Source organism: Idiotropiscis lumnitzeri, chromosome 2 (assembly GCF_059441095.1).
Source record: "Idiotropiscis lumnitzeri isolate Australia: NSW breed Sydney's pygmy pipehorse chromosome 2, RoL_Ilum_1.0, whole genome shotgun sequence".
Lineage (NCBI taxonomy): Eukaryota > Metazoa > Chordata > Actinopteri > Syngnathiformes > Syngnathidae > Idiotropiscis > Idiotropiscis lumnitzeri.
In genome coordinates, this window is record NC_142392.1 from 10,849,952 (window position 1) to 10,876,625 (window position 26,674).

At 44.1% G+C, this 26,674-nt stretch overlaps 1 protein-coding gene across 1 annotated transcript in view; it reads right to left on the bottom strand.

Annotated features, from left to right (window-relative positions):
* LOC148341669 (uncharacterized) overlaps positions 1 to 26,674 on the bottom strand; it is a 51,181-nt gene that overhangs the window by 18,806 nt on the left and 5,701 nt on the right. The window contains exon 3 of the mRNA XM_088287911.1: positions 6,228 to 6,388. Within this exon, the coding sequence (XP_088144037.1) occupies positions 6,228 to 6,388 (161 nt within the window). The remainder of the gene's footprint in view (positions 1 to 6,227; positions 6,389 to 26,674) is intronic.

Sequence of the window (26,674 nt, forward strand, 5' to 3'; positions counted from 1 at the left end):
AAAAAAAGACAACAAAAAACTGAAGCAACTGACTCTTTGTGGTAAGATGTAAATGTGATTTTGAATAAAATATGAAAAATTAAATTTTGCAAAGCTCTTTTATCGACATTAAGCCAATGGGATCAGCGCCAGAATAACCATTGTGTCTGAGTGGTGATGATTTTTTTTTGTGTTTACATCAAACATGTCAATAAAATTAATTGCCTTTGTCTGGAATAACATTTGTTAACGTTATGCTTTTCAGTTGTCTTTTTAATCGTACCTAATGGAAAAGGTGTGAGAAGAAACGGTGCTTATGAAATCGTTGCCTTCCACAATCATCAATAAAATCACTTGTTCCACTTGCTCAACTGGCCTTCATTACGCTGTGTGAAAAGGTGAAAAACAGAACTCGAAGTTGAACTATAAAAAGAACCAGACAGAGAAACGCAAATAGTCTCAGTTTCTCTCAAAGGTTTTGGAATGTCAGGAGTTGGCAACTTGATGGCGACTGGAGTCAGCGCTGATTTTCTCGCTGTGTTTGGCTGGCTCGTATATGTATGGTCCATTGAACATAACTCAAACTCTTCAAATATCCCCTCACATTTAATATTATGCTTTCTGAATACATTTCTGCAAAATACACTTAATGGGTTGAGCTCTATCAAGTGTTTGGGGTTTGTTGCTAAGCAGAATCTCACTTTGGAAAAAACTATCATTTTGTCAAATATACCAAATATTTTTTTTCATGCTGTATTATATTTTTTATACATTGGATTTTTTATATAGTGAAATAGGAAAATATTAAAATGTAAAATTGGAAACCACCTACAGACTTAATTCAATTAACAAATATAGAAACATTTTATAAATATTGAACTAATTGAGAAGAGTCCTGATCTTGAAATAAATATTGAATTATAAAAAATACTAAAAAATTAATTCAATAACCCGACCCTGGATGAGCGGCAGAAAATGGCTGGATGGATGGAATAATTTAAATTGCACACATTTTCAAAAGAACAAATATGTTCAGAAATATTCAAGTGTGAAATAAAAAGGTTCAAATTGTTGATAATTTTACATCCTAAAACAATTGAATAAATATTGTATTATTACATAAGCAAGCTTAAATATACATTGAAATAAATGAAAAAAAAAGTCTTGTATTTTTAAATGGCCTAATATAGATCTGGGAAGTAATTCTCTTTATGAAACTATGAAGGGACTGGAGGTCACAGAAGTGACCAGTCTTGGTTCTGAAGTTCCGATGTAACCAGAAACTGCCCTGAGAGAAAATAGGCCTGAGCATTGTTTATGGTGGGGGCAATTCTCTCGCCAGGTCAGTGACCTTCCAGGGTATGGAAGTAATTTAAGGTGCCTTCAGTGAAGTCCTACTTTGTCCTACTTGAATGAATCCACATCAAAATACCATCATTTATGACACCACGGCTGGACAAATAATATCCAGAAACACACTTACGCACCACTGAGTGAGTGTTGGACGATATAGCTTCTCTTGAAAGGTCCGACTTGAAAATGTCTTTGCAAGTGTATCTACAAGGCGCCGCGTTCAGGACCCAGTCTCCCCAGGAGGCCTGGGTTCGAATCTCGAATTTCCCCATTGTGGGACTAATAAAGGGAATATTATTATTATTATTATTATTAATTAAATCCACAGGACCTTTTCAAACTTGTCTTTATCTTCGGGTTCATTGAATACCTCGATGGCCTCGGCTCCGGCATTGGTTCGCAAAAAGGGCTATTTTTCTTTCGTCCGCTCTGTTTCCGACTCCCACGTCGGCAAGGTAGAGCAGGAATTGTTGCTTGAAAGCGCGCCAACTCGCGTCCACATTTCCCGTCATTTTCAGCGCTTCTGGTGGCCTTACGGAGTCCATCTCGCGTCAGTCCTTTTCTTGACCCGCGACCTGGTACCATGTAATGTTCTGTCTTCTATCTTAAGAAGTCACGCAGGTAACGTAATGCTGCAAGCTTGTGTGTCTTTATTTACTGACTTGCATTCTCGTCTATGTGCAGTCACACTTGTTCGTCTGGTAACCATTAATTGCACTCAATCACCTTTTTAAACTTGTTTGTGAAGCTTGTATCAGGCACTTGAATAAGATATTGTAATTAACGTAGACCCACCAAATTTTATATCTATATCTATTTCAATTCCCAGACTGTTGTAAAAGCTTTCTTTGTATATAATCTAGACAGTGGCATCCTCACAGGCATTGCCCCCAGAAACAATTTTACAACGTATACATTTTGTTGTGCCGATAATCACCACAATCCAGAAGTGTTGGTTCGCAATAATGTCCTAATGATATCCAGCTAATATGGCACAATGTTAGAATTTGGCTTTGCAAGATGGGCAAATTATTCCTGAATTGTCATGACCCGTGTCGGGCATGTCAGTGTGTTGTTATTTTCTTCCCTCCTTCGTGCCATGTGCTTTTCTGTTATTGTTTTGTCAGCTGTGTAGGGGCGTTTCCCTCTCAGCCATCTCGTCCTCACCAGCCACGCACCTGTTCCCTGTCAACCATCACGCACCTGATTCCCATCTGCTCCCGATTACTCGGACTATTTAAGCTTCCCAGACCAACTACTCAGCGTCGGGTCATTGCCACACTTTCCGGACTTCCACGACCACGTTTGTTCCTGTCAAGCTCATGCTCTTGTTCACGTCCTCGTTCCCGTTCCCGTTCCCGTTACGTCCCTCAGCGTTTTGTCCCGGCTTCTGTTCCTCGTCCTCCTTTTCTGTTAGTCACATTTTGGTTGCCCTTGATACCTAGCACCCTGCCACGTTGTTTGTCCTTGTTTGTTTCATTTAATAAATTCCCTTCACGTTACCCACCTCTCGGCCTCCTCGCCTTTTGGGTCCACCTCCTCCTCGCCGTAAGGCGAGCCCCCCGACAGAATGACCCGACCTAGAAAGAAGGACCCAGCGAGGGGCTCGCGGCGGCGTCATGGACACCGCCACACGGACAACCTCCCTCAACCTGCCGATCAGCTCAGCGCCACGTCTGCTACACTCCCCTCGTCTCCAGATTACGTCATCGACGGTTTACCCGTCATTCCACCCCATCTGATCATCGACTCGGATCAAAAGGACGATCTCGAGTATATCTACCGTCTTTCAGACGCCCAGCGCACCCGGACTCAATCAGTGACCAGATTTCTGAACTTCAGGCCCACTTTGCTAAAATGGAAGCTCACTTGGCCCAGAAGGAGGAGGAGATGCTGGCTGTACTGGCAAAGAGGGAGGAGGAGAACCTCGCCCAGAAGAGGAACCAGGAACTGGAAGCTCAGATCTCGGAGCTGCAGGAGGATCTGGAATCGGAGAGACAGGCGCGCAACAAGGCAGATGAGGCGCGCAGAGACCTTGGAGAGGAGCTGGAAGCTCTCAAGACTGAGTTGGAGGACACTTTAGACTCAACTGCAGCACAGCAAGAGCTGCAGGTCAAGTTTGGAGAGAGCGAACAGCAGAGGCGGGAGATGGCTGACAAGTTGGCCAAGATGCAGTCGGAGCTGGACAATGTCAACAGTCTGCTGACTGAAGCCGAGGGCAGAAACATCAAAGTCAGCCAAGACCTGTCTTCAGTGGAGTCGCAGCTGCAGGATGCACAGGAGATGCTCCAAGAGGAGACTCGCCAAAAGCTGAGCCTCTCCACTCGCTTGCGGCAGCAGGAGGACGAGCGGAACGCTCTGCGGAAGATGCTGGCTGAGGCAGAAGAGGGCAAGAGGAACGCGGAGAAGCAGGTCTCCTCACTTCAAGCCCAGCTGGTCGACATGAAGAAGGCTGATGGGGATCAGGTCCCCCGTCTCGGCTGCGCCCGGTCCGAATGCTGCGCCCGGCCCGCAGTCGCCTCCACGTCAGCTGCAGCAACCCATGTCGCCTCCACGTCAGCTGCAGAAACCCATGTCGCCTCCACGTCAGCTGCAGCAACCCATGTCGCCTCCACGTCAGCTGCAGCAACCCATGTCGCCTCCACGTCAGCTGCAGCAACCCACGTCGCCTCCACGTCAGCTGCAGCAACCCACGCCGCCTCCACGCCAGCTGCAGCAACCCACGTCGCCTCCACGCCAGCTGCAGCAACCCATGCCGCCTCCACGCCAGCTGCGCAGACCATGCCGCCTCCACGTCAGCTGCAGCAACCCACGGTGCCTCCACGTCAGCTGCAGCAATCCACGCCGCTTCCACGTCAGCTGCAGCAATCCACGCCGCTTCCACGTCAGCTGCAGCAACCCACGCCGCTTCCACGTCAGCTGCAGCAACCCACGCCGCTCCCTCGTCGGCTGCAGCTTCCAGTGCCGGTCCCTCACCAGCTGCAACCTCCAGAGTCCCACTCCGGCTCACCGTCAGCTGCTGAGCCCCGTCCCGGCACCTCCCTAGCTGCGAAGCCCCGTCCCGGCTCCTCGCCAGCTGCTAAGCCCCGTCCCGGCTCCTCGCCAGCTGCTGAGCCCCGTCCCGGCTCCTCGCCAGCTGCTGAGCCCCGTCCCGGCTCCTCGCCAGCTGCTGAGTCCCGTCCCGGCTCCTCGCCAGCTGCTGAGTCCCGTCCCGGCTCCTCGCCAGCTGCTGAGTCCCGTCCCGGCTCCTCGCCAGCTGCTGAGTCCCGTCCCGGCTCCTCGCCAGCTGCTGAGTCCCGTCCCGGCTCCTCGCCAGCTGCTGAGCCCCGTTCCGGCGCCTTGCCAGCGCCCCAGGTCCACGTTCCGGCGGAGCACGTCTTGCATCCGCTCCCAGTTCCCGATCCAGCGGAGCACGCTGTGCGTCCGTTCCAAGTTCACGTCCCGGCGGAGCACGTCCTGCGTCCGCCTCAAGCTCATGTCCCGGCGGAGCACGTCCTGCGCCCGCCTCAAGTCCATGTTCAGGCGGAGCACTCCCTCCGTCCGTCCCAAGTTCACGTCCCGGCGGAGCACGTCCTGCGTCCGCCTCAAGCTCATGTCCCGGCGGAGCACGTCCTGCGTCCGTCTCAAGGTCAAGTCCACGTTCAGGCGGAGCACTCCCTGCATCCGTCCCAAGTTCACGTCCCGGCGGAGCACGTCCTGCGTCCGTCTCAAGGTCAAGTCCACGTTCAGGCGGAGCACTCCCTGCATCCATCCCAAGTTCACGTCCCGGCGGAGCACGTCCTGCGTCCGTCTCAAGGTCAAGTCCACGTTCAGGCGGAGCACTCCCTGCATCCGTCCCAAGTTCACGTCCCGGCGTAGCACTCCCTGCATCCGTCCCAAGTTCACGTCCCGGCGTAGCACGTCCTGCGTCCGCCTCAAGCTCATGTCCCGGCGGAGCACGTCCTGCGCCCGTCCCAAGTCCTTGTTCTGGCAGAGCACGTCCCGCAGCCGCCTCAGGTCTTTGATCCGACGGCGCTCGTCCTGCACCCGTCGCAAGTTCCTGCCTCGACGGCGGTGAACAATTCCCTGCCGTCCCAAGTCACGTTCGCGACGGCGTCCTAAGGACCGCCGTCGTTTCCCGCCTCTGTCTCGGCGGTCGTCGACGACGCGCCGCCGCCCTTCGTCTCTGCCTCGGCGACGTCTGATGAACCGTCGCCGCCTCCCGCCTCTGTCTCGGCGACGTCCGATGATCCGCCACTGCTCCCGGTTCCTGCCTCGGCGGTGGACGACGACCAACCGCCGCTCCACGTTCCTGTCTCGGCGGGGCTCGACGACCAGTCGCCGCTCCACGTTCCTGTCTCGGCGGGGCTCGACGACCAGTCGCCGCTCCACGTTCCTGTCTCGGCGGGGCTCGACGACCAGCCGCCGCTCCACGTTCCCGTCTCGGCGGGGTTCGACGACCAGCCGCCGCTCCACGTTCCTGTCTTGGCGGGGTTCGACGACCAGCCGCCGCTCCAAGTACCTGCCTCGACGGCGCTCGACGACCTACCGCCGCGTCTCGTCCCTGCTCCGGCGGCGTCCGGCGATCCACCGCGTCTCGTCCCCGTCTCGGCGGCGTCCGACGACCAGCCGCCGCTCCACGTTCCTGTCTCGGCGGTGCTCAACGACCAGCCGCCGCTCCACGTTCCTGTCTCGGCGGGGTTCGACAACCAGCCGCCGCTCCACGTTCCTGTCTCGGCGGGGTTCGACAACCAGCCGCCGCCCCAAGTGCCTGCCTCGACGGCGGTCAACGACCCACCGCCGCGTCTCGTCCCTGCTCCGGCGGCGTCCGGCGATCCACCGTGTCTCGTCTCCGTCTCGGCGGCGGTGTCCAACGTCCTACCGTCGCTCCAAGTTACTGCCTCGGTTGCGCCCACCTCAACGCCGGCCCAAGCCCCGTCCTCTGCTGCACCCAGCGTTGCGCCGCCGCCTCTCGTCTCAGCCCCGTCGGCGGACTCCTTTTGGCGTTCGGGTCGCCCCGGACGTCCGCCTGAATGGCCACAATGGGGCGTGCTGGTCTGGCCGCCCGCACGCCCTCCTGAAGGGCCGCGAAAGGACTTGCTGGTCTGGCCTCCCGGACACCCGCCAGACCGGTCCCGAACACGGGTGGTGGTCCCACCTCCCGACCCCTTCCGCCCACCCTCGTTTTTGGACTTTGTTCTTTGGGTTGTTGTTTTTTTTCTTTTGGCTTTATTTGGGACGTCTGGAATCCGTCCCTTGAGGGGGGGGGTACTGTCATGACCCGTGTCGGGCATGTCAGTGTGTTTGTTGTTATTTTCTTCCCTCCTTCGTGCCATGTGCTTTTCTGTTATTGTTTTGTCAGCTGTGTAGGGGCGTTTCCCTCTCAGCCGTCTCATCCTCACCAGCCACGCACCTGTTCCCTGTCAACCATCACGCACCTGATTCCCATCTGCTCCCCTGATTACTCGGACTATTTAAGCTTCTCAGACCAACTACTGAACGTCGGGTCATTGCCACACTTTCCGGACTTCCACGACCACGTTTGTTCCTGTCAAGCTCATGCTCTTGTTCACGTCCTCGTTCCCGTTAAGTCCCTCAGCGTTTTGCCCCGGCTTCTGTTCCTCGTCCTCCTTTTCTGTTAGTCACGTTTTGGTTGCCCTTGATACCTAGCACCCTGCCACGTTGTTTGTTTCATTTAATAAATTCCCTTCACGTTACCCACCTCTTGGCCTCCTCGCCTTTTGGGTCCACCTCCTCCTCGCTGTAAGGCGAGCCCCCCAACATGAATTAAAGAAAATTTAGTTCACTGAGTTCAAATATCTAACTGTCTCGAGATTATAAATTAAGCCCTGAGCTAACGCTCCAATTTTTACAGTTTTTTGGCAAATCTTTAAAGCAAACCAAATGAAATAGTAACCATTTATGATAAATAAAAATCCCAAACCTAGAATTACGCAGATACCAAATTAAACCATTTTTTACGGGAAGAATAGGTGCTCTCCAAGATGTAGACAGCTCCAAGACCGCTGCAGTCTTCACCTCCTATTGTCTCCCGAATGCCTCCCTCCACCTCCAGGCTGTGCCAACTCTGATTCTGTCAACTGGGCGAGGGTGTAGAGACAGTAAAACAATTGAGGGAGCTGTGGAGCAGAGCCCAAAATCAGTCGGGCCCCGTGTCCACAACCCCTCCGGCAGAGACGCACACAGAGCTACCTCTCCCGAGTGACCCGTTTCGTGAAATTTTGAAATTTAGTCACGTTCCCAAAACCGAAGAATTTGTAGTGGGTGCTGAAGTATGATACCCTGTTAGTGACGCAGAGTATTCAACATTCGTAATAGACGTCTGAACCCAGCCAACCGCCTCGACACACCGCTTTACCATGGGGCCTAGATCTTTAGTATGAAGACGCGCATCAATAGTCAATGTGATTTGTGGCTCAGCGAAAGTAAACAATTCATACCATTTCTGCTGCTCAGGGACAAGGCACGCATGCGAGGCAACGCCGGTAGACATAACACATATATAATCCTAATGCAAGATGAACTCCTGACTAAATTTGGATGAATGCATTTTGAGAAACCAAATCATGTGTGCGATCATATGTACAGTGTACAATGTACTGGGTCAATTGGTGAATGGGTGGAGGTTGGATCAGGAACAGGGCATACCCACCGCGGGAGGATGGAGAACCAGGTTTCAGAGCTGCCCTCAGATGTTTCAGTTCAGCCAGTGGAATGGAGGAGAGCACCACATATGCGCCGCGGCCCCCTGTCATGGAATGGGGTACCAGCGGGTTGGTGTCAAGAGTGCGTTGGGAGTGGGTAACGGTGGCGCCCCCTGCGCTGGTTGAGCTCTGGGCGACAGGAATGGCACCGGACCAGAGGATGGCACATTCCAGAAAGTGGCTCGGTATGTACAGCTCATCACCCAGTGACCCCGCAGCAAGATAACACCCCACTCACAACCCCCGTCTATAACCACCCCTACCTCTGTTACCGCAATCCCGACCTCGTTGACCGGCCGGGTACGGACAGCCAGTCTGCTGTGGTGCCACGTCACCCGAACCTTGCCTAGGAGCAGCAGAAGCGGAAGGCGCAGGTGCAAAGGGAGCTGCATGCATTAGCTGCCCCACCCCTTTTTTTTCATTTTTTTTATTTTATTATTTTTTGCCCTCTTGGCCACCTGAACCTGCAAGTACAACAATTTTTAGTAACGCTCCTTAATCCAATCCCACATTTTCCTTTTCTGATGTCGTGCAAAATGATGTAAAAAAAAATGTGTTCTCCTGAGACTGATTAGCATTTTTTCATTGATGGACTGTTTCACATGATGTCCGTAACCGGAAGGACACGCCCTAAGGACGGCCAACTGGAACAGCTGCGTAATGACGACATTATTGGATGGGTCACTGCCGGAAGTCTCACTCCATTCACGTCTCGCCCTGGCCACAAAGACCAGGCCTGTCTCCTCCCCTTCCCCACCTGAAAGACACAGCAACATCGACCCCAACGGGCCAGAAATATCTGATGCACGGCACGGCCAATCTCACCTGAGGTGTCCCCATTCAGCCGGTGACCGTCATGCTGGTCTGTAGGTCTGGCCTCGGCCTCAAGTAAGGACAGTTCCTGACAAGTAAATTTTGTCCCGCATGTAACTCTGTAATCCTGTTTTGAAACAATTCTGATACTGCTTATGATCAATTACAGCATCAATAAGAGTGACTAGTAGCGAGACTGATACCCAATCGCCAGGCTACAATGGGTTAAGTTGTCTGTTATATCCAATCAGACAAGCGTGAGCCCTTGAGTAGACACTGCTTATAATCAATTACAGTATCAAATAATATAATAGTCACAACTCATGAACAATTGCTATGACTTATTATTAACTTCAGGATCGCGGATTGTCGGCGACTTACATGGACAACAAACACTTCACTGCGTTAAACAAGCGGCACATTTTATTTAACCCACAGTATAAAGTGTACAAGCAAGCAAGCAAGCAACAATTGTATTTCAGCTCATAGATTACATGCAATACATAAATCTCATTACCGTGTGCTGGAAGGACGGAGAGCCCCGGCGTCCTCAGTAATGCGAGCAAAAAATACGATGCTGGGCGTCCGCGCGTAGAACCCTCAGCCGACTCCACTTACGTTTTGCCTCCGTCACATTCTTATAGCCAATATCGCACCCCATCCCCTCCCGTTCGAGTGCGCTTTGATGGTTCGCATGGCCCTTCGCACAACTTTGGCCTTTGCCAATCCTCACTCCCTTTTCGTTATCGGCTGTACCTTTTCACATGAGTCAGACATTCCTGGTGCTTAGGCCCTGTGCGAATTCCCTCCAATTATTCCCATTTCTCATAACACATAGATGCAGCCTGTGCAAATTCTCATAACACATAGACACAGACATCTACTAACGCGTGTATAGAGGTATAAAATGGTTATTATGCAGCATTTATGTGGTAAAACAACATCAATAAACCATATTTCACTTCAGAGAGTTAGACGTGTACACACCTGCTTTGAGTGGCACAACACGAGGCTGGTTGCAAACTTCGTCCAGCAGTTGATGTTGCTCGTTCTCTTCTTTTATTCCCCAAAGTTCCTCTTTGTACTTGGGTGTCGTTCTTTCACACATTTTCAAATGATAATTCCAACAAATCCGCACTTGATCTCTGCTTGGCGATGAGTCATGTGCCTCTTTTCGTTAGCGGCTAGCTAGATAACAAGCTAAGCTAACTACGCCGAAAAGCATCAACGCGCGAAGATGAGGTTATCGGGACACAAAGACTTAATGAATTATGTCGTAGTCCTTTAGAGTAGCACTGGAAATCCTTTGAGAAAATTACAGTCAGTTCCACAAGAAATCAGAAGAATTTAGCGGTGGGTGTTTTTGTTTCGGTTTGGACGGGTCGGTGGATGTGGTCGAGGTCCTTCGGAAGCTGCGCGCTTGCTTATGACGTCATGATCTAAACACGTATTTTTCAAATATATTTCTTTGCCTCTGTGTTTGTTTTTGCCCCTGGCTGTTCTATTTTAATATATATTTTATAGAATATTTTAATTCGGTTGATAAAAGTTTTTTACAAAATAACTAAATTAACGCCACATTGGCGAGTCATCTCTACGTCACTTCCGCCTTTGCCCCGAGAAGCCTCTGCTGGAACAGCAGTGGGACGTTTACGTTTCTCCGACCGAACTTGCAACAATGCTGTGGTTCACTCGGGCTGCAAGATTGTATGAATATAATGTCTGCATATACTAGCAGTGCCTCTCAATTATTTCACGCCCGCCCCTACCAAGAAGAAAAAGATTCGCGCCCCCCCACCACCAATTTTTTCTGTCTTTGTATATTGATATTAGATTGTCAATAAAATATCCCTTAACTAACGTACATTGATAATAAATATAATTTTGAGAACTATTATAGTGAGGATCTCGAAACTCAGTACTCTGTTGTGCAAATATTGATGAGAGGACAAATATTTGTCACGTCATGTCATTATCCACACCGCTCATCCTGAACAGGGTCGCGGGAGAGTGCTGGAGCCAATTCCAGCTGACAACGGGCGAAAGGCGCACAACACCCTGAACTGTTCGCCAGCCAGTCACAGGGCAGACATAGACGTCGTCACTGAGTGGGAACTGAACCCGCGTTGCCTGCACACAACTCAGGCGAGTGTATGTTGAATTATATGCTCTCATGGTATTCTTTAGTATAAGTAATGATATATTTAATTATATGTCATTATGTAAATTTGGGTATGTGTGTATTTTGTTGAATGTCACATATATTTTTGTTACTGTCGTAAATCTCGCGTGGTTTACGTGATGACGTTTTACGTTTGTTGAAATGCCTTTTATGGATGTCGGCTGTGGGAAGACATGTTGTGTCGAGTGACTGAAAAATAAACAGCAAGATGGAAACATCCTAAACTTGTCGTGGTGTTGTGTTGGTGCGGTGAGCCGAAAGGAAATATGGAATACGAAGCTGCAAACGCAACAGGTTATGGGCCCAGGCGCGGCACAGGAGGAGGAAGATGGCAACGGTTAGTTTTCGACGGGAATGAAAACAACTACGAACTTTGGGAGGTAAAGTTCCTCGGCCATTTGAGGATACTCGGATTGAAAGACACTATACTGTCTACCGCCGCACCCGATCCACAAAAGAATGAAGAATGCTACGCGGAGCTAATTCAGTTTCTCGACGACACAAGCCTGTCATTGGTGATGAGAGAAGCGGCAGACGACGGCAAAAAGGCGTTGGAAATACTACGCGGCCATTACGCGAGTCAGGGTAAGCCCAGAATTATTGCCCTGTATACGGAATTAACTTCCTTAAAGAAAGAAACTGAGGAAACTATAACCGACTATGTCATTCGTGCTGAGAAGGCAGTAACCTCCTTGAGAAATGCAAAGGAGATAATAAGTGATGGACTGATAATAGCTATGATTCTGAAGGGCCTCCCAGAAACATACAAGCCTTTCTGCGTCCACACTACACAAAGCAGCGATGACTTAACGTTTGCACAGTTTAAAAGTCGGCTACGAAGCTACGAGGAGACGGAAAAGTTTGACTCTAACACAAAGACAGACAATGTAATGAAAGTGGACATATCATCGGTCATCTGCTACGGATGTGGAAACCGTGGACATCTTGTGAGAGATTGCCGCCAAAGAGGGGTAACGAAGTGGTGCAACTACCACAGGAGTGCTACACACAGTGATGAGACATGCAGGAGAAAAACCAAGATGAAAGATGAAGCAAAACAAACGGCAGAAAGACAACAGGATCATGAGGAGGAAGAGACATTTGTGTTCAAGGTCAACCACAAATATCTCTCATACAATGCTAAAAGGAATGCATTAATGGTGGACTGTGGAGCAACATCACATGTTGTAAATGAGGAACACAAATTCACAACGTTTGATGAGACTTTCAACCCAGCAAGACATTATATGGAACTAGCAGACGGAACCAGGAAAAACAATGTTGCATTGAAAAGAAGAGATGCCAAGGTCTTCCTCCAGGACGCGAAAGGAAGATGTGTCGGTGTCACGTTGAAGAAAGCCTTGTATATACCAACGTACCCTCAAAGCATCATGTCAGTGAAAGCAGCTACGTCGGATGGAGCCATAGTAACATTCAAGGAAGGACAAAATGAACTCATAACCAAAGATGGAACAGTTTTCGACGTCGAGGAACATGAAAGACTGTACTTCGTGAGAACGGTAAATCACAACGAACAAAACTATGATGAGTCATTTACTGACATGAAGTCAAAGGACAATGCGAATCTGACTTGTGATGTCAAAACATGGCATGAAATTTTGGGACACTGTAATATGGATGATGTGTTAAAATTGCCAAATGTGGTAAAGGGCATGACAATTACAGGTGACTCTAAAGTAGAATGCAATGTGTGCACAGAGGGAAAATTCATCAATAGTAGAAATAGGACATTGAATGCAAAAGCTAATGCACCTCTTGAGATGGTGCACACTGACTTGGCAGGCCCCATTGAACCAACTAGTCAGGATGGTTACAAGTATGCAGTTTCATTCATAGACGATTTTTCAGGGGCCGTGTCTGTTTATTTTCTCAAAAGCAAAAGTGACACACTATTAGCAACAGAAAAATTCCTTGCTGACAGTGCCCCATACGGCAGTGTTAAATGCATTAGATCGGATAATGGTACAGAATACACCAACAATGCCTTTCAGTCGCTCTTGAGGGATAAAGGCATTAGACATGAAACTTCATCCCCATACTCTCCACACCAAAATGGTACAGCCGAAAGACAATGGAGAACACTCTTTGAAATGGGACGGTGCCTGTTATTAGAAAAGGGGTTACCAAAAGTGCTGTGGCCTTATGCTGTCCAAAATGCTGCTCATATCCGTAACAGATGTTACAATGACAGGGTTAAAAACACTCCATATTTCATGATGACAGGAAGAAAACCAGATCTTTCCAAACTGTGGGTGTTTGGATCAGAATGTTATGTATACAAGCACAATCACAAGAAATTAGATGCAAGAGGTGAAAAGGGGATTTCTGTGGGGTACAGTAAAAACAGCCCTGCATATCTGGTGTATAACCCACAAACTGAAAAAGTATCGAAACACAGACTGGTAAAATTCATCAAAAATAAGTGCATGGAAAGAGAGACACAAACAGATGAATTGGATTCAGAAATCATGGGAAGCAGGAGTACATTTTCTAACACTGAGGGTTTTGAAGATAAACCACACGATGAAGTTGGCAGTGAAAGTCATGACTTTAATGAGAACGAGGGCATGATAAATACAGATGTGTCACAGTATGATGAGGCGTCAGAAACACGAGGTGACAAAACGAAAAATGCAAGTCCTGATTACGGTATAAACCACCGTTATCCAAAAAGAGAAAAGAATCCTCCAAAATACTTAAATGATTATCTGACAGACCTCAATGACAACGATATTGCTAACACAAATGTTGATCATTGTTACAGAGCCATATGTGACGTTCCACAAACGTATAGTGAAGCCCGGATGTCTGTCGAGGCACCCGGATGGATACAAGCAATGAAGGAAGAAATTCAGTCACTCCAAGAAAATGAAACATTTGAACTGGTTTCTCTACCCGAAAGCAGGAACTTAATAGGGGGGAAATGGGTATATGCCTTGAAAGAAAATTCAGAAAGAGGAAAAGTATATAAAGCTAGATACGTTGCGAAGGGCTACAGTCAAACAGAAGGCATAGACTACCATGAGACGTTTGCTCCAACAGCAAACATCACATCTGTACGGGTTTTGATGCAGATAGCAGTCCAAAACAATCTCATCGTCCACCAAATGGATGTAAAAACAGCTTATTTGCATGCGCCGATAGATGAAGAAATCTTCTTAGAGCAGCCTGAGGGTTTTGAAAAGACATCAGAAAAAGGCGAGAAGTTGGTATATAGGCTAAAGAAATCCCTCTATGGCCTTAAACAATCTGGAAGGAACTGGTACAAGCTTCTAAATGATCACCTAGAGCAAGGAAATTTTGTGAGAAATCTATCTGATCACTGCGTATACAGGAAACAGATAGAAAATGAGGTGATCATCACAGTGATCTACTTAATAAATTCAAAGACACCATGAAATCCAGGTTCAATATGAAAGATTTGGGCAAAATATCGTACTTCTTGGGCATTCAGTTTGAGCAAAAGGGTGAAGAAATCAAAATGAGTCAGAAAAGGTATATCGTCAAAGTGCTTGAAAGATTTGGAATGTCAGACTGTAAACCCAGATACACACCAAGTGAACCAATACTGGGGGTGAATGAAGAAAGTAATAAAAATGAGATGGCCAACCCTAAAGAGTACCGTGAGATTGTAGGTAGCCTGATTTATGCCATGACGTGTACAAGACCAGATATCAGCTGGATAGTGAGCAAATTGTCACAAACACTTGCAAACCCAAAAGCATGCAATTTAGTGACTGCTAAACATGTTTTGAGATATCTAAAAGGTACCATGGATTACGAATTAATATACAAGAAAAATGATGAAGATTTAAACCTGGTGGCGTTCAGTGACTCTGATTGGGCATCATCTGTAGAAGACAGACGTAGCACTACGGGCTACTGCTTCAGCATGACAAAACAAGGCCCTGCAATCTCATGGAAGTCGAAGAAGCAGCCTATAGTGGCTCTTTCAACTTGTGAAGCCGAATACATTGCTTTGGCAACCACTACACAAGAAAGCATGTATTTAATTCAGTTGTTAAATGGTATGGATCATACAACATACAGTTGCACCAGGATTTATGGAGACAATCAAGGGGCCATTGCTTTGACCAAAAACCCAGTGAATAGACAGGGATCAAAACACATTGATGTTAGGTTTCACTTCATCCGTGAAGCACTTCAAAATGGAAAAATAGACATTGCATACTGTCCGTCAGAAAACATGATTGCAGACATATTAACAAAAGCAGCATCTAGAATTAGGATTGCAAAATTTAAAACCTTGGTTCTTTGGAAATTAAAGGTTATTGTTTTGAGCTGATGAGAGCAAGGGAGGGTGTTGAATTATATGCTCTCATGGTATTCTTTAATTTAAGTAATGATATATTTAATTAGATGTCATTATGTAAATTTGGGGTATGTGTGTATTTTGTTGGATGTCACATTTATTTTTGTTACTGTCGTAAATCTCGCGTGATTTACGTGATGACGTTTTACGTTTGTTGAAATGCCCTTTTATGGATGTTGGCTGTGGGAAGACATGTTGTGTTGAGTGACTGAAAAATAAACAGCAAGATGGAAACATCCTAAACTTGTCGTGGTGTTGTGTTGGTGCGGTGAGCCGAAAGGAAATATGGAATACGAAGCTGAAAACTCAACAAGTACAAAAAACGAACACGCATTGGAGTAAGTTTGGCTTTTAAAGGTTGATTTACGAACTAGTTCTCATTTCCACGGTGACCCAACTCCAACAATAACATGACAAATATTTGTAATCTCATCAATATTTGCACAACAGAGTACTGAGTTTCGAGATCCTCACTATAATATTTTTCAAAATTATATTTCTTATTAATTTAGCTTAGTTAAGGGATATTTTATTGACAATCTAACATCAGTACACTCAGACAAAAATAAAATGGTGGTTGGGGGGCGCGAATCTTTTTCTTCTTGGTAGGGGTGGGTGTGAAATAATTGAGAAACACTGCGAGTATATGCAGACATTATATTCATACAATCTTGCAGCCCGAGTGAACCACAGCCTTGTTGCAAGTTCGGGAGGAGAAACTTAAACGTCCCCACTGCTCTTGCAGCAGCGGCTTCTCGGGGCAAAGGCGGAAGAGACGTCAGAGCTTACGCGCCAATGTGGCATTATTTTAGTTATTTTGTTAATTTTTTTTATCAACCGAATTAAAATATTATATAAAATATATATTAAAATAGAACAGACATGGGTAAAAACAAACACAGAGGCAAAGAAATATATTTGAAAAAATGCGTGCTTAAAGCATGACGTCATTAGCAAGCGCGCAGCTTCCGAAGGACCTCGACCACATCCACCGACCCGTCCACACCGAAATAAAAACAGCCACCGCTAAATTCTTCTGATTTAGTGTGGAACTGACTGTAATTTTCTCAAAGGATGTCCAGTGCTACTCTAAAGGACTACGACATAATACATTAAGTCTTTGTGTCCCGATAACCTCATCTTCGCGCGTTGATGCTTTTCGGCGTAGTTAGCTTAGCTTGTTAGCTAGCTGGCCGCTAAAGAAAAGAGGCACATGACTCATCGCCAAGCAGAGATCAAGTGCGGATTTTTTGGAATTATCATTTGAAAATGTGTGAAAGAACGACACCCAAGTATAAAGAAGAACTTTGTGGAATAAAAGAAGAGAACGAGCAACATCTTCAACTGCTGGGCGATGTTTGCAACCAGCCTCGTGTTGTGCTACACGAAGCAGGTTTGTACACGTTTTACTCTCATTTGCTTTGTAAAGAACGACTTTCTATCGTTAAAAATATGCATCACAACATTAAGTTGTTTGGGGAAATCGTTCAAGGTTATTGGCGTTTTATTTTTAAATATTGCCTTTTACTTGTCGGTTTGCGAAACATTTGTTTATGCCAAATGAAATCAGTGCAGAAAATAAATGCCAAAGAATGACCAATAGTGGGGGGTGAACTCCATGTTTTTTCCCAGTATAAAATTTGAACTGATTATTTTACATTTTCAATTTTCTATTTATATCTTGTTCAAGCAATGACTTAGGGAAGGAATTCTACCTGACTAAAAAATGTGCACACTGCGGCGAAAACATCAATGGAGGTTGATGAATTTTAGTGAATAAAACACAAAATGTTAAGTTAAAAAAAAAGCACGTATTGGTCTTTTTTTTTATTTATGAACTTTGTACTGTCTTGGTCGGGTGAGAGTCAATGAACCTCCCGTGGCTCTGCACTGTTCTGTGCACGTGTGCGTAGTTTCACCCCATCTAAACATTTAAAATACATTGAATGCATCCATCCAGGGTTGCACGGATCTCATCAGTGAACAAGCGCATGCTGCAAGGAATGTATCTGCATCTTTGGCTTACTATAGGCTAAAAAGGGAGAACGTCACAACCCCCCTTTCTACCAACAAGTCCAGGAACATTTAGTTCCTGGTAATAAAGTTCCTGTGGCTCAGGTGGTTTGCATCTCCCCCACAACTCATAGTTCCTGGTAATTTTTGCAAATGACAATGATGACGGAACAATGGGAGGTGTTACTTTGTTACTCATTACTGACACCCCTTGGCTGTTATGCATCATTGCAGGTACAAAATAATTAAGTGAACTCATAATATTTTGGTGTATCTTAGTCTAATTTGAATACATATTGGATAACTTTAAAATATACAGTCATTATTCAAATATGTCAACATGAAAGTCAGAGTGAAAGTGTTGTTGCTTAATGCTTATGTGAAGGGATTTTGTCTCTTCAAACGTAATTTTGTTTTTAAAATTTATTTCAAACAGAAATTTTATAAAAATAAAAAGGGTAATGTCGGAACTTACTCGCAGGATAAATATCATTTTGGGTAAAAAAACAAACAAACGTAAATCATACAATAAATAGCAACTCTGATTCCAGGGCCCCTTTAATTCTTTTAGGGATCCAGATTATAATGGAAGCAAAAAGTACCCACGATGAAATTATCTATAAATGCAAAAAGAAATACTTGTAAACATATTTCGCTTGAAGGATTCCTGTTTTATCAATGACATTATGTTGCGATGGCCCCCAGTGGTCTGCATCAATATGTTCGGGTCCCACAACAGGTGTTCCATCAGACACACACAATAGCCTGTGTGTGCTAACTTCAGCTTGCTTCCAGAAACGTCTGTGACTATGTCAGGAATGAAATGGGGCATCAGCCGCAACGTGCTTCCTTTTTAAATGCTCGTTTATCACTGTTGTGCTGCTCGGAAAGGGAGGTTTACATCGTAGGACGTAATTTTGTGAAATGCCCCCATGGTCCGGTCCAAGATGGGGTCGCACGCATTGCTCCGTATGCGGCAGGCACAAGTCAAGGTAACACGGTAAAAACAATATAAGACAAAGTCGCCGCCTGAGGTTTGACTTGACCAAACCAAATTTTTCTTTCTGTGTCCGACAGACGTCAGTGAAAACGATCTCCGTTCTGTGAAAGAGGAGCCAAACTTGACTCACATCAAAAAGGAGGAGGAGGAGATCAACAAGTCACCAGTGAACGTTGTCCCTATAAAGACTGAATATGAAAACTAGGATGAGAGTGAGGACAACAGAGGGGCGGAGCCTACAAGCAGCAGCTCAAGTCATCACGTGACAAAAGAAGGTGATGAAGACCACTGGGGGCCATCACAAGCACATAATGAGGACACATTATCAGGCGCTCGTGACGATGATGATGATAATGAGCAAACTAATAGTGAAAGGGCATGTCACACTGACTCATTAACTTCAAAGTTGTCTTTAAAACTGCACAAAAAACACACAGTGGAGAAAAAACATTTTCCTGCTCAGTTTGTGGCAAGAGTTTCTCTCAAAAGTCAAGTTTAAAAACGCACACAAGAACACACACTGGAGAAAAACCTTTTTCTTGCTCAGTTTGTGGCAAGAGTTTCTCTCAAAAATCGCATTTAACAAACCACACAAGAACACACAGTGGAGAAAAACCTTTTTCCTGCTTGGTTTGTGGTAAAAGCTTCTCTGGAAAGTCACATTTACGAATCCACACAAGAAAACACACTGGAGAAAACCCTTTTTCTTGCTCAGTTTGTGGTAAAAGCTTCTCTCAAATGTCAAGTTTAAAAACGCACACAAGAACACACACTGGAGAAAAACCTTTTTCTTGCTCAGTTTGTGGCAAGAGTTTCTCTCAAAAATCGCATTTAACAAACCACACAAGAACACACAGTGGAGAAAAACCTTTTTCCTGCTTGGTTTGTGGTAAAAGCTTCTCTGGAAAGTCACATTTACGAATCCACACAAGAAAACACACTGGAGAAAACCCTTTTTCTTGCTCAGTTTGTGGTAAATGCTTCTCTCAAAAGGGAAATTTAACAGAACACACAAGAACACACAGTGGAGAAAAACCTTTTTCCTGCTCGGTTTGCGGTAAATCTTTCTCTGTAAAGTCAAATTTACGAATCCACACAAGAACGCACAGTGGAGACAAGACATTCAGTTGCAGCGTTTGTGCTAAAAAATTCGCCACTAAACAGAGTGCTCAGAAACACGATTGTGCTGGTGAGAATTGCAGCGATCTGAAGCTTAAAAAAAGGACAAAAAAACTGAAGGAACCGACTCTTTGTGGTAAGATGTGATTTTGAATAAAATATGATAAATTGACATTTGCAAAGCTTTTTTATTGACACTAAGCCAATGTGATCATTGCCAGAAGAACCATTGTGTCTGAGTGATGATGATTTTTTTTGTTTTTATATCAACCATGTCATGTCATTATCCACACCGCTTATCCGGTACAGGGTCGCGGGAGGGTGCGGGAGCCTATCTCAGCTGACTCCGGGCGAAAGGCTCACTACACCCTGAACTGGTCACCAGCCAGTCACAGGGCAGACATAGACAGTGAGAACTGAGTGGGAACTGAACCCACGCTGCCTGCACACAGATCGGGCAAGTGTACCACTACACCATCAGTGGCTTTATATCAAACATTATAAATAAAATTAATTGCCTTTGCCTGGATCAACATTTGTTAAGATTATGCTTTTCAGTTGTCTTTTTAATCGTACCTAATGGAAAAGGTGTGAGAAGAAACGGTGCTTATGAAATCGGTGCCTTCCACGATCATCAATAAAATCACTTGTTCCACTTGCTCAACTGGCCTTCATTACGCTGTGAAAAGGTGAAAAACTGAACTAGAAGTTGAACTTTAAATAGAACAAGAAAGATAAATGCAAGTAGTCTAAGTTTCTCTCAAAGATTTTGGAATGTCAAGAGTGTAGCTACACCGGTCCAGCGAAAAGGCCACGATTCAGACTGATGTCCAGATTTTCTTTTTTTATTTCTCTTCCTTTGATGGCTTTAGGAAATCACGTGACACAGTGAAAACTACAAATACATACACGCCGAATGAGTCCTTGAGGCCAATGCAAACAATGTACATTAATAAACAAAGTAAAAATGAAGAAAGGCACAAATATCGTGTGCGCCTCCTGAACACAGTGTATTTATCGCTCTGCTGATGCACGGTCCGTTCCTGCTTTCGTAAATCTTCCCGCTTCTTTTTTTTCGTCACCACGGAGGAGAGGATCCGCATTACGCAGTTCGTTGCTGCGCGTCTGAATTGCAAAAGTGAATCACCGTAATTTAATGAATACTGAAACGAATAATTAAATATTTAAGTACCTAAATAAATACCGAAATATTTTTTAACACTCTAACATTTACATAATAAAACAGCGACATATTTCAATTTAAAATTCACAACCACATACTGAGTTAATTAAATTCATAATAAATATAGAAACATTTAATAAATATTGAACAAATTTTGATAGATAAAAAATAATGAATGAAATTTTAAGTATTAATTATTGCAATAAATAAATAAAATAATTGCACACATATTTAAATGAACAAATATGTTGACAAATATTCAAGATTTAAATAAAATAATTAAAAAATATTGAAATAATTTTTATGTATTAAAAAAATTAAATAAATATTGCAGTATTACATAAGCAAGCTTAAATAATTCCATGAAAATCGAATCAAATACTGATAGAGGTAAAGAATAGTAAAAGAAAAAAATACTTAAATGGTGACGTGCAAATAAATGAAAAACAACACAAATCCCTAATGAAAAATACAATTTATCAACATTTGACAAACGACAATGTGAAATGTTGATCTGAGAGATTTCTTTCTTGCGTATTCATATTCTTAATGAACCTTAATTATTTTTTTCTTTTACTTTTTTAGTTACTTAAGAGCTCAATCCACGTGAAATATCCCCTTGGGAGATAAAAAAATATCTCATGCAAAAAATAAAGAGCGACTAATTGTTTTTGAGGACAATCAAGGCACCATAGCACTGGCGAAAAAGCCTGTAAAAAGGCAAAGGTGCAAATATGTTGATATTAAGAAACACTTTATCACGTCAGCTCCGGCACCCTCCCGCGACCCAGTACAGGAAAAGCGGTGTGGATAATGACATGGCATGACATTTGGAATACTGTCCAACTGACAACATGGTGGCAGATTTTTCAACAAAACCAGCAACAAAAGTTAAGTTTAATTCATCTGTCAAGTTCATGTTTGGGAACTAAAATGTTTGTTCATTTGCATACGGTTTAAATCTTAAGTTTTTCCGATGTTTAGAAGAAAATGACAATGATTTGCATCGCAAATGGTGACATCTGTCGGTGAGTTGATGACAGTGCCCCACACGGCCAGCAGCCAATCATATCACAGCGGGGTGTGTCCTGTTCTTCCGCTTTCGTGACGAACAGACTGCCGTTTTCAAGCAGCGGATCCATTCAGCGCTCCTTTAAAAAACGACGCGATCTTTCATTCGTCTCGTCTAACAAATAGAAGCACAGAGATCAAGTGCGGATTTGTTGAGATTGTCAGGGGAGGGATTTCACTGGTCACCACACCATAGAGTCATGGTTTCAAATCAAAACCAAAAATATCTCTGAACAGCTTACAAGCAAACAATGAAACAAAGAAATAAAATTATCACAAAACATGCATCTCTCATGCCATTCATATCCCCATAAGAAATAAAAACAACACAAAAACAGTACTGATGCATTCCGGCAGCCTCAGCCAATCAGATGGCTGGTTAGAGAAATGTGAGTGGTGTGCTTTGGGCAGTGTGTTTTCATTTATTTTTTTGCAGTCTGTTGTCTAAACCTGTGATGTATCTTGCTTGCAATAACATGAATGATAAGACAGACTACAACATCGTGTACAGCTGCCCTTTTGTCCCGCTTTCTCCTGCACCATCAGCCAAAGAACGTATTCACATAATGTTTATGTCACAGTCAATTTGAAGCATAGATGTCTCAGACTTTGGCCAGCAGTGTGTGCTAAAATGCCCTCTGAAATACCTCAAGGGGAACAAGCCCATGGTCGAGAGAGTTTCTCAGTCCATATAATTGGCGTGTCACATTACAAGACGGCTCGCTTGTTTTGGGGAAGATTTAGGACTTTGAAGTGCGCCTTATGGTCGTGAAAATACAGTAAGTACCCACGATGAAACTATCTCTAAATGCAAAAAGAAATACTTGTAAACATATTTCACTTGAAGGATTCCTATTCCATCAATTACATTATGTTGCGATGGCCCCCAGTGGCCACCATTAATAAGTTAGGGTCCCACAACAGGTGTTCCATCAGACGCACACAATAGCCTGTGTGTGCTAACTTCAGCTCGCTTCCAGAAACGTCTGTGACTATGTCAGGAATTAAATCTGGCATCAGCCGCAACGTGCTTCCTTTTTAAATGCTCGTTTATCACAGTTGTGCTGCTAAAGGGAGGTTTACATCGTAGGACGTAATTTTGTGAAATGCCCCCATGGTCCGGTCCAAATCGGGGTTGCACACATTGCTCCGTATGCGGCAGGCACAAGTCAAAGGTAGCACAGTAGAAACAATATAACAATATGCTGCCATGGATATTACGGCCCTGGATGAGGACCCACTCCACTGAAGTCATCTTCCTGCAGCACTTCATTCAATTGACTCTTATATTATCTCATCTATTATTGCATAGCATCATTGTATGTGTCAAATGTTGCCCAGTTGGCATCCATTGCAGCCTGGTCATCCTGGAAGGGGGATTCCCCCATCTGTGGTCCCTTCTCAAGGTTTCTCACTTTTCCCCTAATGAGGTTTTGTGAGTTTTTCCTTGCCCTCCTGGGGGTTAAGATCGGGGATGTCGATTGTGGCTATGTAAAGCCCTTTGAGACTGTCTGTGATTAAGGGCTATACAAATAAAATTGACTTGACTTGACTTGACATAAGACAAAGTCACCGCATGAGCTTTGACTTGACCAAACCAAATGTGTGTTTGTCTTTTTGTGTCCTACAGACGTCAGACAAAACGATCTCCGTTCTGTGAAAGAGGAGCCAGACTTGACTCACATCAAAAAGGAGGAGGAGGAGGAGAAGGAGGAGCTCAACAAGTCACCACTGAACGTTTTCCCGATAAAGACTGAAGATGAAAACAAGGATGAGAGTGAGGACAAAAGAGGGGCGGAGCCTACAAGCAGCCGCTCAAGTCATCATGTGACAACAGAAGGTGATGAAGACCACTGGGGGCCATCACAAGCACATAATGAGGACACATTATCAGACGCTCATGACGATGATAATGGGCACGCTAAAGATGGAATGGCATGTCACACTGACTCATTAACTTCAAAGCTGTCATTAAAACGGCACACAAGAACCCACAGTAAAGAAAAACCCTTTTCTTGCTCGGTTTGTGGCAAAAGCTTCCTGCATAAGTCAATCTTAACAATCCACACAAGAACACACACTGGAGAAAACCCTTTTTCCTGCTCGGTTTGTTGCAAGAGTTTCTCTCAAAAGTCAAGTTTAAAAAGGCACACAAGAATACACACTGGAGAAAACCCATTTTCCTGCTCAGTTTGTGGCAAGAGTTTCTCTCGAAGGTCTCATTTAATAATTCACACAAGAACACACAGTGGTGTAAAACCTTTTTCCTGCTCAGTTTGTGGTAAAAGCTTCTCTCTAAAGGCACATTTAACACAACATACAAGAACACACAGTGGTGAAAAACCATTTTCCTGCTCAGTTTGTGGCAAAATCTTTTCTGTAAAGTCAATTTCAATGAAACACACAAGAACACACACTGGTGAAAAACCTTTTTCATGCTCAGTTTGTGGGAAAAGCTTTTCTCTAAAGTCAAATTTAATAAAACACACAACAACACATAGTGGAGAAAAAACTTTTTCCTGCTCAGTTTGTGGCAAGAGTTTCTCTCAGAAGTCAAGTTTAAAAAGGCACACAAGAACACACAGTGGAGAAAAACCTTTTTCCTGCTCAGTTTGTGGAAAATGCTTCTCTCAAAAGGCAAATTTAACAATACACACAAGAACACACACTGGAGAAAAACTTTTTTCCTGCTCCGTTTGTGGCAAAAGCTTTAATGTAAAGTCATTTTTAACAAACCACACAAGAACACACAGTGGAGACAAGCCATTCAGTTGCAGCGTTTGTGCGAAAAAATTCTCCTCAAAACAGAGTGCTGAGAGACACGATTGTGATGGCGAGAATAGCAGCGATCCTTGAAGCTTAAAAAAAAGACCAAAAAACTGAAGGAACTGACTCTAAGATGCAAATGTGATTTTGAATAAAATATGATAAATTTAATTTTGCAAAGCTCTTTTATTGACATTAAGCCAATGTGATCAGTGCCAGAACAAGCAACGTGTCTGAGTGATGCTGATTCTTTTTTTTTTGTTTTTATATGAAACATTTTAAATTAAATTAATTGCTTTTGTCTGGAACATGTTTTAATATGCTTTTCAGATGTCTTTTTAATCGCACCGAATGGAAAAGGTCTGAGAAGAAATCTGTATGAAATCGTTGCCTTCCACAATCATCAATAAAATCACTTGTTCCACTTGCTCAACTGGCCTTTCATTACGCAGTGTGAAAAGGTGAAAAACAGAACTAGAAGTTGAACTATAAAAAGAACCAGAAAGAGAAACGCAAATCGTCTCAGTTTCTCTCAAAGGTTTTGGAATGTCAGGACTTGGCAATCGGATGGTGACTTTAGTCAGCGTTTATTTGTCACCACAAAGGAGATGATCTGCATCACGCAGTTCGTTGCTGCTGCTGTTGCTGCGCGTCTGAAGACTGAAATGAAATGAAATATTTAAGTACAGACGCTCCTGATGAAAAAAACTAAGAAGAAAACTCTGCAATCGTCGTTAGAGCGCTTCTTTTGGCCAGTTTCGAGTAAATCCTCCAAGGAAGATACTTATCAACCCTCATCTTCTTCCTACATTGAAGTTACGGAGGAGGAAGTAACTTTTGAAGCCCATTGCGGCGATGACGAAGACCCTTTCATGATATAAAATGCTCCCCTTCCTCCATCATCTCCTTAAGCATCGGGTACATCATCCAAAAGTAAGTTAAACATTTTATTTATCTTATTACGTACATGTACATCCTGTGTGTGTGTCTCTCTCTCTCTAACATGCGTAGTACAGGACTGTAGGTATTCTCTCCATTTTATTAAATGTTTTTTTTTTTCAGTACAAACCAATACAGGTTACTTATACAAGCCTTAAACATATTTATATAAACCTTCAATATACTCATATAGGCCTTAAACATAAATTACAAGACAAAATAAAGCGCTGAAGCAACTTACAAACAAATTCAGCTAACGAACGACCGTTCGGAACATATTCCGTTCGTAAGTTGGGGATCGGCTGTACTTAAATAAACGCTAAAATATTTTTAACACTAACGTAATAAAATAGTGAAACATTTCAATTTAAAATTCGCAACCACATACAGAGTAAATGAAATTAATAATAAAATAGAAACATTTACTCAATATTGAACAAATTGAAGAGTCCTAATTTTGAAAAATAATTTTTTAAAAAATCAAATTTAAATATATTAAATCAATAAATATTTGGGCACATATTTAAATGAACAAATATTTTGACAAATACTCAAGATTGAAATATTTGTATATTTTTTACATGTTAAAATAATTGAATAAACATTGTTGTAATCACAGTCGAAAGGATCTAAATCAAGAAGAGCAAAACGTTCCGTTAAAAATAGTGTCTGGGCATTTTTGTTCATCATGACATGCAATGCACAACTCTGAGTGGTGACATTTGCTTATTAAAATAAATAAAACAAACAAACAAAAAAGGTTTATAGAAGCATATAGATCTCAAGGGACAATATTATTGAACCAAACAATGATATTTGTAAACAAAAAATTGTTTGGAATGATTACAAAAGCAATAAGAGCAGCATGTTAGAATGCAGAAGACCCTTCTATCGACTGTGTTTTTGAGTCCTCCCGGACGTCGTACTGTTGTAAAATGCGATTGGACAGTAAACAGCCAATCAGAATCAGCCCTAGTGTCCGACTCCTGATTGGTTAATAATTGAGGCCCAGTTTGCATCGTAAGCATAAAACCGTGGCCGTGTCCAAATTAACAGGCTGCGACCTCGGAAAGCTACTTTTTCGGCTGCGTTACGTCTTTTTCGGCGCGGCATAACCGCACGTGGAGTCCAAATTCACGCTGTCACGTACGGCCTTCGAATCCAGCCTTGAAATCGGTATTCGTTACCGTGGAGACGG